Source organism: Hyperolius riggenbachi, chromosome 4, assembly GCF_040937935.1.
Source record: "Hyperolius riggenbachi isolate aHypRig1 chromosome 4, aHypRig1.pri, whole genome shotgun sequence".
Classification (NCBI taxonomy): Eukaryota; Metazoa; Chordata; class Amphibia; order Anura; family Hyperoliidae; genus Hyperolius; species Hyperolius riggenbachi.
In genome coordinates this window covers 336,944,742-336,961,491 of record NC_090649.1, presented here as the reverse complement: position 1 = coordinate 336,961,491, position 16,750 = coordinate 336,944,742, and the positions used below count along the sequence as shown (strand labels likewise).

Genomic DNA, 16,750 nt, shown 5'->3' with positions numbered 1-16,750 from the left:
GGCTGAAAAGTTGTTTCTGATACTCTTGTGTGGGTTCCCCGTTAAATGGGTATATGTGGTCGAATCCCCAACCTGTCTCAGAGTCTCTGAGATTCTATAATCTGATTTGTTGAGAATAACCACTGCCCCCCTCCCCCCCTTTGTCCGCGTTGCATATGACAACATTTTCATTACTCTGTAAACTTTTAATAGCCTGATTATCAGCTCTAGTTAAATTTGATTTGTGTTGGGTTGATGGTGTTGCTGCTAACTTTAGCAACTCTGACTCTACCAAACCCTGGAAGACTTCAACTGGGGACGTTCTAGCCGTTGATGGGTAGAAATCAGGATTCCTGATTCTGACTGGCTGTACATCATCTATCGAGACAAGACCTGCGCATTCGGACACCAAGGAAACAACGGTCCACTTAGCACAAGTGTCCTGGAAATTCTCAATATCAGGTATTACAGCCCCCATACGACTCTCACCCTGTAAAGTCTCCCTGTCAGATTTAAAATGTTTTCTTAGTATAGTTCTAATGAACTTATTCACATCTAATAATATATTGAAAACATCGAAATGATACGTGGGAGAAAAAGACAAACCCTTCGATAGTAATGTGAGCTCTGTCTCAGTAAAAGAATAATCGGACAAATTGACATTAGCTGACATGCTGGGGAAATGTGACTTGGCGTTACTTCTGGTATGATGTTTTACTCCCGCCCTCCTAATTCTCTTTCTCTTTTGTCTATCTTCGGATTTTTCATGTCGCTTGAAAAAGGTGGACCTGTTCTGGGCATTTTTTGAAAATGAAGATTGTAAATTCTTGTTAGACTGGACATTAGTGGACTTGTTGGCTATGCAAGAGATTGAATTGGCACCCTCAATTCTATCCAGACTGATAACTCTCTATCTGGGTTCTTATCCTGTGAGAAACTGAGCTTCCTCCTATTTCGGGATCGTGACCTACGTGTGCTCGCACCCGGGGATCCAGGGGTGCCCTCCCATTTACCCCACTGATACACTAGATCATGTTTATAATCATTAGTGTCTTTTATGTACCTCAGCCTCTTAGTTTCAGTAATCATTGCCTCAAGTTTGGAGATATTCTCACACTCTGTACAGCACTGCGGAAGATGTCGGTGCTATATAAATATTAAATAATAAGAATACAATAATAATATTGTGCACACTGACAAGTATTTACTAAAGGGAGAAAAAAGAGGAACTGTATGCATGCCTCACTCTTGCTCTGGGCAAAAGCCACCAGCAGGTGTTGAATCTTTATCAGTTTGCCCCAGCATCCCAAAAACTTTGATATGTTAAATGCTAGACCAAGGTAGAGGCATAAGATTATGACTATTGTAGGGATTAGATTGTAAACTCCTCTGAGGGATAATTACTGGCATGACTATGCACTCTGTAAAGTGCTGTGGAAAATACTAGTGCTATATAAATACATAATAGTAATAATAAATAATAATAATAAATAATCATAGTCTTTTAAACATTTTAAGCATTGATATCTCAAACACTTTTAAAGTCATTTTCCCTTCATGGATGCATTTTTAGCTTTTATTTTACAAATTATAATACTCTGACATCTATTTATTATGAAACTATTGCTCATAAATTACTGAGGGATTAGCAAAACTGAAAGACTGAAATTTGTAAATAAAACTCATTCTTTTCACTTTAGTAGGTTAGTTTATAGCTTTTTTTTGTTTATGTTTTAGACTACTTTCACAATAGGACGGTGCGGTTGATGCGACGTTAAGATCACACAACGCGGCCCTAACGCAACGCATATACACTTTCACAGTGCGACGTTAAAGTTGCACGTTACAAAATGTATTTACTATGGAACGAAAATGGTGCATTTGGAACATTTAAAAAAAGGAAAAAAAACATTACTGACCATGTGCAACACAAGTAACGCAGCAGATTCATTGCTAAACGCACAGCATGCAGCACTTTCTAATAATGTTACACACAAAAACAACGTGTGACTGTGAATATCGCACAGACTTTGCATTGCTGTGCATTACTCTGCGTTAAAGTATTTTATAACGTGCGACTTTAATGTCGTACTGTGAAAGAGCCTTTAGGCTAGGTTCACAGTGGTCAGTTGTATATCACACGCATTATAATAAATATGAACTGCATTGGAGACTGGACATAGACTTTAATACAAATTCTGGATGCATTAAGTTAGAATAACGTGATCAGTTACAATTCCGCACTGTGAACAGGCCCATAGAATTGTATGGGCAGTGAGTTGCCATGCAGAATTAATCTGCAATATAACTGGTGATCACTGTGAACAGGGCCTTATGCTTGGAATACACAGTGAGATTTTTCAGCAGATTTACTGTCCGATCGATTTTCCGATCATTTTTCTGATCGAATTTCCAAATTTTTTTTTATCGATTTCCATTAATTTCAATGGGAAATCAATCAGAAAAACGATCGAAAATCACATAGGACCTGTCGGAAATTACAGTATCTATCGAACCATCTATCTGTCAAAAAATCTAATGGTGTATTCCCAGCATTAGGGAACTTTTAATAAAAAAAAAGATTAAGTCAATATCTCCAAATCAGACATCAGGTATCAACTATTACTGTACCCTCAGTTAAATGGGAACTGTCTCCTTTAGAACTTGAATTTACATTAGGTTCTTATAGACAATGGCCTCAATTCACTAAGGTTATCTCCTGTCCTGTCTTTAATAACATTTCAAGAGTTATCACCATGGTGATAAGGCATGTAGTATTCAGGAAACATTTTACCCCAGGCAAACCTAAAGTTAACTCTTCTGTCTTTAAAGTGAATGGAAACCGCATTTAAAAAAATGAGACAGATACTTACCCAAGGAGAAGGACGGCTCTGGGTCCTATAGAGCCTTCCGGCTCCACTCCTGGTCCCCTCGATCCAGTGCTGGCTTGCCCGGTAGCAGTATTTGACTAAATTAGTCAAATACTGCTTTATCCGGCTGAAGGAGGCTTCAGAAGTCTTCAGGGAGCCCAAGTGCTCCTGAAGAAGGGCAGTCCTGTACTGCGCCTGCGCAAGCATGCTCTCTTGCACGCTCATGCCTGTGCAGTATGGTGCAGCACGCCTTCGGGAGGACACGGCTCCTAAAGACTTCCAAATACCCTTTCGACGGCGGATTGAAGCGGGGGGGAGCCAGCACAGGATAGAGAGCACCTAGAGAGGAGACGGAAGGCTCTATAAGACCCAGAGCCTTCCCTCTCCTTCGGTAAGTATTTGCTTCATTTTTTTTTAAATGCGGTTCCCATTCACTTTAAGTCAACAGAGTAACCAAGCAGCTCAGGGTGACCCATACTACTGGGAATGTATAGGGGGATAAAAGGAACCAAAAAGCCCTCCTACTAAAAAAAGCAAAGCTTGGTGTAATTTGCCTTCTTAAAATAGAAGGAAATTTGCAATAATTCAGTTATAAGTGAACATTTGTGGTTACCCACAATGCACTACTACTGAATATGCAAATTATTCCTTTTCGCACTTGTTAAGCCAAGCAAGCATCCAGAACCACTGGTGTATAGCAAGCCTATAGCTTTAAGTTTTACACGGCCATATCAAACCCACATGTAGACAGCCTGTTTCGGACTTTTGGTCCTTATCAGTACATGGCAGGGATTGATAAGGCTGTATGAGATGAGATGAGATGTCTTTAATTTAAAGTTAAAGGGAACCTTAACTGAGAGGGATAGGGATGTTTCCTTTTAAACAATACCAGTTGCTTATTAGTCCTGTTGATCTCTTTAGCTGCTGTAGTAGCTGAATCACACACCTAAAACAAGCATGCAGCTAGTCCAGTCTGACTTCAGTCAGAGCACCTGATCTGCATGCTTGTTGAGGGGCTGTAGCTAAAAGTATTAGAGACACAGGATCAGAAGGAGAGTCAGGCAACTGGTATTATTGTAAAAGGAAAAATCCATATCCTTCTCAGTTTAGGTTCCCTTTAAAGTGGATCCGAGGTGGAGTTTTACTCATTGGATAATTGTTTTCCTTTCCTATTGTTTATAGGGCATTCCTCAAGCCAAATACTTTTTTGTTTTTGTTTAAATACTCTAATTCCCTATAAACTAAATAAACCACGCCCACAGGTTTTAGAAAGCCTTGGCAGTAGCAAGGGCTCATGGGAGATTAGTCTGGGCAGGAGGAGGAGGAGGTGTTACTAGCCATTGATTTCAGAGGCAGAGGGGAGGAGGGAGGAGGGGGGGATTAGTTTTTTTCACAGGCTTAGTGATCAAGATACAGATAAGCCTGCCTCTGTGTAAAGTTTACAAACAACATGGCTGCTGTCATTGTATCACAGGAAGAAATAATCATTTTCTATTAAAGCTGTTTGCAGCTATATTTGCTGTGTAAACTATCTAAACTTTAGATAAGATATATAGACAAGTTACTTGCTATAGTTAGTTTTTCATCTCCGATCCACTTTAAGGAGAGATGTCCAAAGCTAATGCTTCAATCCTTAAAATAACTCCAGAATTCTAAAGTTATAGACAGGCTGTTAATTAACTGCATGTCAAAATAACTACAGAGGAGGTAACTTAAGGACTGAAGTGATATGGTATCTCTCTCACTGTGAAAACTTATCTCTACACCTTAATAAGGCAAGATCGATGTGTGGAGGTAAGTTTATTTTCCTTGCCTTATTATCCCCAGCATGATCTTAGTGAATTGAGGCCAATGTCTAATTTCTCACCTGTGCACCATAATTTGGTATAATTCCTTGCCTACAACCACCCTCCCTATGGATAAATGACAATCCAGCCTCTCAGATGAATCTAAGGAGGATTGGACAGAGATTTTTTTCAGACCTGGCCTGAGTAGTACCTGACCCCTAAAAAGATCTCCAGATCTTGGTTACCTTAGACACCCGAATCATGAAAAACTTGAGGGTAGTGCTCTTTTGCAAAAAATGTACTGCTCTCAACAATTATCAGAATAAATGTGTTGGCTTATTCTATGTGGCTAATCGATGTCTTATTACAAAATTCCGGATTTTCTGCCTTCTTAGATAAATTATGGTGGCTTTACCATATGGGCAGCACGGTGGCGTAGTGGTTAGCGCTCTCGCCTTGCAAGCGCTGGGTCCCCGGTTCGAATCCCAGCCAGGTCAACATCTGCAAGGAGTTTGTATGTTCTCCCTGTGTCTGTGTGGGTTTCCTCCGAGCACTCCGGTTTCCTCCCACACTCCAAAAACATACAGATAAGTTAATTGGCTTCCCACTAAATTGGCCCTAGACTATGATACATACACTACACCATACATGCATAGCCATATGACTATGGTAGGGATTAGATTGTGAGGGACAGTTAGTGACAAGACAATATACTCTGTACAGCACTGCGTAATATGTCGGCGCTATATAAATACTTAAATAAATAATGGAGCACATCTGCAATCTAGACTACTACTGTGTTAACCCAAACTTGGGCTCCTTGGATTGTGAGGTATCCCATGAGCCAACCGATTCTCTCATGATACGTCACGCTCTGTTGCCCTCCTTGGTATACCCTACATACCTGCTTGTTGCTCCTTGATTACGAGTTGCTGTTATTTACTGCTATATCTGTTTATGCGATTCTGCCCTAGTCTACACTTGTCCAATTGTTACGGTTTATAACAATTAATTCTGTCTGTTGTAAACTGTTATTCTCCAGCTTTGCAAAATACACAAATAAAAATTTAAAGGAAAAAAAGGAATATAATTTGGTCAAAATGGTTTTATTATCCACTGATCAGAGGTGAATTCCTAAGTTGACCAATTGTAATTAGCTGATAAATAATCATTTTAGGTATGGATTGTTAGACAATCAGACTGGACAGTAAATATTTATTGGTCGTGCACATGTTGCACTGTGTAGAAGTGGAAATGACAATTTATATGTGACTGGAGCAGGAAACCTTCCTGAACTTGCCAGTAGAGAATGTTTGGATGGGAATCCCATAATACCCTTGGTTGTAAGGCTTCTTTGAGTACCAATCTAGGGATAGATTGAAATGATCAATTGGCCAAAAGGTTGGCACAGATTCTGCAAATAAGTCTGAGGCAGAGTTTATACTTATCATTGCGAAAAACTAAACATTTTCCCTAGCAAGGTCGGCAGCCTCTGCGCCTGCACAAGCGCACGTGCAGCAATAGTTTTTGTGGACAGCAGTGGCTTCCTCTGTAGTATTCTCCCATTAACTCCATTCTTGTTTAGTGTTTTACGTATCATAGATTTGCTAGGATGGATGTTAGCATATGCCAGAGACTTTTGTAAGTCTTTAGCTGACACTCTAGGTTTCTTCTTTACCTTATTGAGCATTTTGCACTGTGCTCTTACAGTCATCTTTACAGGTCAGCCACTCCTAGCAGCATCGCTGAACTTTCTCCATTTATAGACCATTTTCCTTACCATGGAGTGATGAACTGAAAGGCTTTTGGCAATACTTTTATAAGCCTTTCCAGCTTAATGCAAGTCAACAATTCTTAATCGTAGGTCTTCTGAGAGCTCTTTTGTGCGAGGCATCATTCACACCAGGCAATGCTTCTTGGGAAAAGCAAACCCAAAACTGGTGTGTGTTTTTTATAGGGCAGGGCAGCTGTAACCAACACCTCCAATCTCATCTCATTGATTGGACTCTAGCTGGCTGACTTCTCACTCCAATTAACTCTTGGAGATGTTATTAGTCTTGGGGTTAATATATCTTTTCCACCTGCACTGTGAATGTTTACATATTATGTTCAATAAAAAACATGGAAGCATTTAATTATTTGTGTGGTATTTAGTTTAAACAGAGTGTGATTGTCTATTGTTGTGACTTAGATGAAGTTTGGGTAACATTTTATGACCAATTTTGTGCAGAAATCCATATAATTCCAAGGGGTTACCATACTTTTTCTTGCTACTGTATACCATATTTTTCAGATCATAAGACACACCTTTTCTCACCAAAAAGTGTTTCCTATAGTCCGAATACAGAGAGTCCCTGACTTACAGTCTGAAAAAACCAGTACTCGTAGCATAATATTTTGAGGCACAAGGCCCTGTTTGTGCCTCCAAAGCAGCTTTGACCCACAAACTATGGGGTGCACAAGTCCTGTGATTATGTCCTGTGGCATATGTCGCCAAGAATTTAGCAGCAGATCCTTTCAGTCCTGTAAGTTGTGAAGTGTGACCTCCCGCATATCCTACAGATGCTAAATTGGATTGAGAGTTGGAGATTTTGATGGGCGTTAAGTATGATTCATCAAGCCAGGGTTCTGATGCCCATTTTAGCTGCACACTTTTGGTGGCTTACAGAGATGATTATGGACATTCTTGGCTGGGCTGAAGTTATGCACACTGAGGAAGGGATTACACTTGCATCTGCGGGAATCGCAGACAATTCACTGCTAGCGATTTGCCGCACAATTGTGCATTTTGCGATGCATTTTAACTTGCGTTTTGTTTTTTACAATAGCACTGATTTCGATGAAGAAAATTCATGGGCTGTACGGGAAGGTAGTACAGGTTGTATCTTCTACCACTACGCTTAGGTCTCTTTCCTTTAGACCATGCCACCCAAAAATCATCTTGTTGCTCTGCTACCATCTTTTTAGCCTGGTTCCGGCTTTCATTATATGCTACCATCATTCAGCCTTGCAATGGCAACAGACTGCAGACTCTGCATCTTGTGAGGGTTTGACATGAACAAACAAAGAACTTCTATACAGTGTCATTTAAGAACCACAAGATCACAGTTAATATTGAACTATATACAGTAGTCACATCTTGTAAGTCTATTATTACATGTTTTAAAAAGAGCGCATTTATTCAATTTAGATGTTTTTGCTTTCTGACAGGGGAATCCTATGGATCCATTGGTAATGAAAAGGCCTCCAATCTATGGAATGGGTAATAGTCCCTATTTGCAAACTCAGCAGACTCAGCAAAGTAGTCCTTATCCTGGCCAATCATATGGACCTCCAGGACCGCAAAGATATCCAATGGGAATACAAGGTCGACCTCATAGTGTGATAGGAGGAGTGCAGTATCCTCAACAACAGGTTTGTGCTCTCATTATGTAAAACATGTGGGTTTAGTTAGTAAACTGTAATGCTATGAAAAATGCAGTTAAACACAGTCTGCTATTCTCATTTCAGGCCAATTTACAATGGGTATGGTTTAGTATGTATTACTTCGGGTTGTTTATTACCATTGTATACACAACCTTACTGAATAACCTCAAAGCTAATGGATGTATAATTTCTACTTATTTTGATTTTTTGAAATGGATTAAAAAAATATATATTGGGAAGCCTCTGGATGGTCCACAAGCTTCCCAGAGCCCTCCTACAGTCCACTGTTCTGGTGCAGGATCCCTCTATTTCTACTTGACTCAAGTGAAACAAATGGTTTTCTTCTGGCCGAAAACACAGCCATGATTGAGTGCATCTAGATTGGGCGTGCATGTGTAAGGTCCACACATGCCTAGTAAAATGAAGCACCAGTGTGAGGTGGGGAAAAGCTGTGCACTTGCAAGTTTTATTGTACTGGGCAGGCCCCGGCCTTCAGTGTCTCTTCACAACATGGCTTTTTATGCAGTCAGCTAAATTATTGTGCATTAACCTAATTTTAATGTGGTTTTATTAACCTCAGGACCAGAGTACACTCTAGATTTTAGCACTGCTACTGTTAAACCAGTGAGTACGTCTTATTCTTAGGCTATCTATTTCAAACTGAGATTCCTGCCTTAACAGATATGGCCTACTATCCAAAATAATATTATTGAAGTCTGCCTTTCTTCTAAAGTGAGCTCTGTTGGTGGGCAAAAAAAGGGGGGGGGGAAGTAATCATTTGTGTGCTGTCCTTAAAGAGAATATGTATTGTTAAAATCGCACAAAAGTAAACATACCAGTGCATTAGGGGACATCTCCTATTACCCTCTGTCACAATTTCGCCGCTCCCCGCCGCATGAAAAGTAGTCAAAAACTGTTTTAAAACGTTTGTTTATAAACAAACAAAATGGCCACCAAAACAAGAAGTAGGTTGATGTACAGTATGTCCACACATAGAAAATACATCCATACACAAGCAGGCTGTATACAGCTTTCATTTTGAATCTCAAGAGATCATTTGTGTGTTTACCTTCTATCCCCTGCAGCTCTCACCCACTGAAAAGTTACAGGCTTTTTCTTCCTGCAGACAGCTCTACCATGTGTCTGTAATTCCTTTCACAACAGAAGAGGATTTATCCAGCTTGTAAAAGATAAGAGAGCAGAGAGAAGCTGCCCTAATCTAAATAACACACAGGCAGTGTGCATAGAGGGGCCTGGATGGGGGAGTGCATCACAGAAACACGACACTGAAGAACTTGGCAGCCTTCCAGACACAGGGCGACAAGTCCGACAGGGGAAAGATAAGCTGATTTATTACAGAGATGGTGATAGTAGAAATTGCTGCAGTAAGCCAGAGCACATTAGAATAGGTTTAGGAACTTGTAGGATGGTAGAAAACAGGATGACATTTTTGTTACAGAGTCTCTTTAAAGCTGCAGTGGCCTAATAAGTGAAAAATGGCCTGGTCACTAGGGATTTTAAGCCCGTGGTCCTTAAGTGGTTAAACAAAACATTTTATACATACCTGGGGCTTCCTCCTGCCCCATACACACGGGACGCTCCCATACCGCCGTCCTCAATCTTCCCGCAGATCCGATACCGGGTCCCTGCACGTCCGTCGGTCAGAGCCAGTCTGACGTAAGTGAAGCGTGCTGTTTGCGTTACTCTCCAGCAGTCACTGGGGAGATACATAGAGGGCGCACCTCTCCTGCGTAGACTGGCTCGGCTGGCGGAAGTGCGAGGACCCGGTATTGGAGCAGCGGGAAGACTGAGGATGGCAGTGTGGGAGCGATCCATGCGTATGGGGCTGGAGGAAGCCCCAGGTATGTATAAAATGTTTTGTTTAATCCAGCTCTGAGTCCCTTTAACCTCCCATTGGCACTCGTTGTGTGCCTTAGCGTGACGTGTGTTCCCGCAGGTAGGAAGATGGTTCGGGGAACCTCGTTCATCGGGAGGCGCCGCTGTGAGGTTCCCTAATCCATCGTCCACCATCCATCATTTCAGCATTACACAATTCCTGCCTATTTGAAAGAACCCTACGAGACGACTCCTTACCTCATTCACTAAGGACTGCTCTATTTCTGAAGGTATTCAAATCCAGATTTACAGATCTGTACTACTTTGCTCTTGCAAAATGCATTTTGCAGCACATTTGAAACTGAGATTTGCTCTTGGAGTCCTGCTAGAGAAAGAAACCTTTAATATGATGTTGTCAATCCGTAGAGCTAAACTGAAAGCAATGATTTTTTTTTTCTGTCAACAAAGGAATTTATTTTTTAAAGCTGGATTTTAGTCATTTTCACCTTCTCGTTGCCAACCAAAAAACTGAGCCCTAAAGGTAATATTTTATTCTGATGGAGTCAGTCTGCTGCTAAGGCTTGTATCACTAAATACTTAGGCAAACAAACTAATTTGGTTTTCAGAAAGCTGTCACTGAATAACTGGATATACATCTGACTGGGTATGTAGATGAATCCATGTAGATATACCATATTTTTCGGACTGTAAGACGCTCCAGACTATAAGACGCACCTAAGTTTAGAGGGCAAAAATCAGAGAAAAAAACTAACTACTAAACCTGGTGCGTCTATGGCCAAGGGGCATCTTATGGATCCTTTTCTCTCCAAGCTGTCTCTAGCTAGGCTACACTGACTGCCCAGCTACACTAACCCCTGTTGCTCCAGTAACTACCCTACATTAACCCTTGTTACCCCACCAGCTACGCTAACTACTCTACACTTACTCTTGCTGCCCCATTACCTACATTATACTAACTACTGCTGCCCCCCAAAACCTACAACAAGCTACAATGCCCAGACCACCTGCACTAAGCTACAAAGCCCAGACCACCTACACTAAGCCACAATCCCCCACTACCCACACTAAACGACAATGCCTGTCCCCACTATCTACACTAAGTTACAATACCTGCCCCCGCTATGAACACTAAGCTTCAAATGCATGTTTCATGCTTACCAATCCTTGGGGAGGGCATGCTGCTGGGCTGCTATTGATCCTAGGCTACTGTGGATGGTGTCCAGGGTCCAGTGCAGTCCGGTCCATTTCTGCTGTGCTGACATCTGTAGCATATACCGGTATGTCTCCTGGAGCCGCTGCAAGAACCGGAGTCACGTGGGCAGTTCCAGCTGATGGTCCAAGTGGCTCAGAGACGCACATGTCCTCGCCGCTGATGTCCTCCGGATGGTGGTGACTCAGAGCCACCGATGTCCTCTTCCGCCTTCCAGCTGCTGAAGCCGCTAGCCGCTTTAAGTACCGGAGTCACGTGGGCAGCTTCACATGACTCAGAGACGCCAATGTCCTCCTCCGCCAATGTCCTCCATCCTCCAGCTAGCGGTAGCAAAGCGGGGACATCACTGGTGCCAGATGCCTGCCGTGCCGAACCAGAGTCACGTGGGCAGCTTCAGCTGATGGCCCACGTGACTCAGAGCCGCCCATGTCCTCTACCACCATCCGTCCTCCTGCCAGAGCCTATGCAAGAACTGGGTGTCAATGTCACTCTACACCCTCGCGAGCCAGCACACCGGATAACACAGGACACTCAAAGAGCAAGAGTGCCTGCCGATCAGCTGCACTGAAAGGGAATGAATGGGAGGAGGAGCGCCAATGCATGGAAGCAGGATGTAGGACTCAGAGCCTGCGGCTGGATAGGTGAGGGCTTCTAAGACATCCTGCACCTGCTTGTGAGGGACCTCATGTCTGCACATTCGGACTATAAGACGCAATGGCTTCCCCCCCCCCCCCCACTTTTTGGGGAGAAAAAGTACGTCTTATAGTCCGAAAAATATGGTAGGTAGGCAGAATTAAATATGTGCATCTTTCATATGTATTGTATCCCCTTTTTTACTGTGCTATACCATAATTAACCCCCTTAATTGTAATAAAAAATAAGGTGATCTTTGTTTCTGCTGACAGAAAAACACAGGTCCTGGAATAAATTTGTTGCTTAAAAGAAATACAAGTAGTGAAAATTATATTCCTTAACCACTTCGCATCCAGACCTTGTTTTCCCCTTATTGACCAGAGCAGTTTTGACACTTTAGCGGTGTCCCTTTTTAATCAGCCATAACTTTATCCTTAGTCATGACACCTAAATGATCTAGGCATCGTTTTTTTCAGGACAAACTAGACTTTCATTGGCGGGTATTTTATCCCTAGACCAAAAAAGTTTTCTATGCATTTTAATGGGAAAAAGAGGGGGGAAATGAAAAAAATGCATTTTTTCTCAGTTTTTATCAATTCCAGTTTAAAAATAAAAAGTACTACAGGAGATAAAAACATGTCACCAGTATTATGTCCCCCAGTATAGATAGCAAAATGTGTCCCAAGTATCAGACCCCCCCTTATAGCCAGATGTGTCCCCAATATCAGTCACCCCCAGTATAGCCCGATGTGTCCTCTGTGTTTGGCACCTCCCAGCATAGATAGATAGAGGTATCCCCAGGATTGCTGCCCCTCATGTGTCCATGTGTGTCCCCAGGAATAGTGGTCCCCCATTATAGCCAGATGCACCCTCAGGATTAGCGGGTGCACCCTGGATTAGGGCCCCCCACCATTATAGCCAGATCTGCCCCCAGTATAAAATTATACACATAAAATAAAATTGTACCCCCTCTTATTTTATTGTGTCCCCCCCAGCTGCACATTTTACCAGCCACCCCCCACCAGGGGTCCACGCACCCCCATAGGAGCCAGCCAGATGCCCCACCCCCCACCCAGGCAGCCCCCTCGGTGGCCAGATCTGTTAAAAAAAAGGATTAGAAAGCAGCCTGACTCACCTTATCTCGTTCCAGCGATCAGCCTGCAGCCCAAGCCTCCGATCGCCGCTCTGCATGCAGCCCTGTGATGCCGGTTACTGGGTCCCGGCTTGATGACGTCATCAAGCCGGGACTTGGCTATTCAGCATCACAGGGCTGCGTGCAGAGCGGAGATCGGAGGCTCGGGCTGCAGGCTGGTCGCTGGAACAGGAAAAGGTGAGTCAGGCTGGTTTCTAATCCTTTTTTTTAGCAAATCCGACCACGGAGGGGGAGAGATGAATGATCACGCTGTTTGCTACAGCGGTGATCGTTCATCCGCGGGGGGGGTCACTAATTGGCTACAAGGGAACATTTTCCCTTTCACCAATTAGTATTGCAGCTGTCAGTGCCAGGAGGTGCGCTCTGAAGCGCACCTGTTCCTGCACAACAGGGCTGCAAGCAGATCAGTATATCTACGTCGCTGTGGCTTGGAGAGAGCCACAGCTGACGTAGATATACTGTAGCAAAGGACAAAGTGGTTAAAGCTACAGCAGTGTCAGATCAGCTGGTAATGAATACCCCTACAATCTGGAAAAATATTCCAGTGCTGGAGAAGTCAAAACCACTATGATTTATCTAGTGATGGGGTGTGTATTTTAGTCACTTAAAGGAAACCTTAAAGAGAACCTGAACTGAAAATGAAAAGTCAAAATTAACATAAACACATCATACTTACCTCCAGTGTAGTCTACTCATCAATCTCTTTCTCCTCTCCCGTGGCCTGTTTGTCCACTGTGATCAATGGAATTCTCTGTCCTCCATTTTGAAAATGGCCATTACCCCATAACCGCTTCCTGGTCAGCACACTGTTAAACTGTAATATCACTCACTTGAGCCACAGGGAAACGTGGACATTACCTTGCACATTCAGTTGTAACTGACAACAGCTGATATATAACTGACAGCAACTGGTATATTTCAGTTTTGACAAAATATTGTCAGAATTGGAATGGATCACTGTAAGAAGAAAATAGTGAGCTTCTGAGAGGAACTGATGGCGAGGTAAGTATGTAATATTCATTAGGAGGTACATCATGTGTTTATTTTAAATAATTTTACTCACTTCAGGTTCCCTTTAACTGAGTTAAAAAAAAAAGTTTCACTTACCTGGGGCTTCCCCAAGCCTCTTGTAGCCATCCTGTGCCTGCGCCGGTCCTTGATGATGCTCCAGGTCCCCCGCCACGACTTATTTTTGTTTTTGGCTGACTGAGAGTCAGCTGGCCACTACGCCTGCGCGACCCTGGCCACACGCATCTTTGTTCTTATTCCCGTTGTGCGGTATGAGGTTTTCACTTACTGCGCCTGCGCTGGACGCTCTTGACGATGGGAATGCGAAGAAGGATGTGCACGGCCAGGGCCGTAGTTGGCTGAAAATGAAACTAAGCCGCGGCGGGGGACAGGAGCATCGTCGAGGACCAACAAGGGCACAGGGTGGCTGCAGAGGGCTTGTTTAAACTCGGTTATGGTTCCCTTTAACTTAGTTTACTGTCTATAATATTTAGTCAAACATTGTGGCTTGGTTCTCAGTGCTCAGTTGTGTTGCAGAATAATTCTGCATGTTAACTCACTACCCATACAATTCTATTGGCCTGTTCACAGAACTACATTGTAAAAGATTGTGTTATTCCTTCTCGCTGCATGCAGGCTTTGTATTAAAGTCTATTGCAGTTCACGCACATTTTAACATGTGCGTAATGCAACTGACCACTGTGAATTGAGCCTAAAAATTTCTGAAACAAGATTGAGATTTTAAGAGTTGTTTCACACTGCATGCGATTTTTTACATTTCGGCATCTGTTAGGGATCAGAAGGTCTGCACGTACGCAGAAGACCCCCTGCTGACGCCACTTAGCCTAATACCGGAGCTGACTGCCGGTTAACAGACGGCGAGGGACACATCCATGCTTATGGAGCTAGAGGAAGCCACAGTTAAGTAAAAATCTTTAAGAACGCTCGTTTCTGGTACACTTTAAGGTCTGCTCCACTTGGAACCTAAATCTGCAAATTGGTCCCACCAAGTCGAGTCTTGCTTTCCAAAATAATCAGCAGAAAGGTCACACTTAGAGCTAATCTACTTAAGACAATTCCTCCATAACAATGGCAAATTGATGACTGTGGGACATACAGCAATGGGGACCCCCAGACGTTAGAAAGATCGGTTCACTGGAAACACCCTAACTCTGCATTGCCTCTTATGATGACCGTAGATGACACGTGTTAGAGTATAGATGCTTTTTGCCGTTATCTACTGGTAGCAGTACAATCTGTATGTGGCCATAAAGAAGTTGCACGGGTCATAGTAATAATTAAATCCCTTGGTTTCAGCAAACTGGAGTGCTGGCATAATGTTTCTTAGATTATTTAATGGTAGAAGATTTATCTGCAGTAGGGGCTGTCCTTCACCTTCCATAGTGAAGTCAAGGTTTACAACATAGACACAATGTACAGCCAGTACTGTATTAGTACATAAGCAATGCTTGCTACATATTATAGGTATGCTTTATTATTTAAATATTGGTTATCAGTTTTGAGATTTTATATTTGTAGATTACTAATCTGTCATGTAATTTCCAAAAAAGACTGACTAATCTATTGGTGACTTCTGAGGTAAGTTCCAGCCTCCTCCTTTGTGTTTCCTGTGGCACCTTAGCTGATCATGTGGCGTTCCTGGCAGGGGAAGACAGCACATTTTACTTAGAATAGAGTACACTGTCAGGTTTGCTTTAAATCCAACCAAATTTTAAAACCAGTTTTACATATTATTTTTTGCAAATGGCATCAGGTCTTCTTGTAATCTTTCACAGTAGTTATTACTTTGTCATGAGTTTGACACGGACAGATGCTAGCTGCCCAGCTCCATATTTGTACAAAGCCAGGGTGGTTATAGGAGATGATCTACTGTAGAATTATGACACGTAGATAATTTAGATCTGTTCTTTTGTAAATTGTTATATAATTGAACATTACCCATAAGCATGCAGTGACCTTGCACAGCAGACGTCTGCTGGCCCTTATTCTTCTTTCACAATACTACTATAATTGGCTAAGCCACACTATAGTTATGATCATTAATACTCAACAAGGAGAAACTTGAATGGGCTTGTATTATTTTTGTATTATTGAATGGACAAGGACATTGTTATCATTGTCTATCCTGATGGATTATTGTGCTGTTTCCACCCATTTTCACTCCATGTAAACATATCATTGTTTTTTTACAGTAGTGATTGCACATGCAAAACTAGAAATTCTTATTTCATTTAGTTATAGAATCAATTTAATAGGGCACGTTGTCACTTCAATGTGACTTTATGTGTATCTCGAATACATGAATTGATTAATCTGTGGACTGGAAGTAGCTGGAAAAGGGCCAGACAGTTGCAGAATAAGGATGATCAATGAGCTGATAATTCCATGCTGATACAGATGTTATGCAAATGTATGCAGCTTGGGATAGACCAATCAAATGGAGCAGTGGCTGTATTTACTTGTTACATTTTCAGGCCAGATGCATTTGCATATAATTAGCATAGCATTTACATTAACTCATATTTATAAGTATCTCATAGACCATCCCTATCACAGAACACCATTAACAATTTGCTAACTGATGTAATGACATGGATGGTTGTTACATACAAAGACAAAATATGTTGCAAAGGTACTGTAGATGATTCAGGTAAACAGCATATTAAACAAACAAAAAATGCCATAGTCTAGCCCTAAAGTGGCACGCTGTGTGTATCTTTACTTCTGCAGATAATAGTGATAAAGTTGATGCAGTGATAAAGTTGATAACTTCCAACACACTAGACCTGTTACATAAACAGTAAAC

The 16,750-nt window shown here is 42.1% G+C and overlaps 1 protein-coding gene across 4 annotated transcripts in view; it reads left to right on the top strand.

The window, feature by feature from the left end:
- ARID1B (AT-rich interaction domain 1B) overlaps window positions 1–16,750 on the top strand; it is a 703,333-nt gene that overhangs the window by 74,164 nt on the left and 612,419 nt on the right. For all 4 annotated transcript variants that reach the window (XM_068231874.1, XM_068231873.1, XM_068231875.1 and 1 more), the window contains exon 2: window positions 7,847–8,050. In XM_068231874.1, coding sequence (XP_068087975.1) covers window positions 7,847–8,050 — 204 coding nt within the window. The remainder of the gene's footprint in view (window positions 1–7,846; window positions 8,051–16,750) is intronic.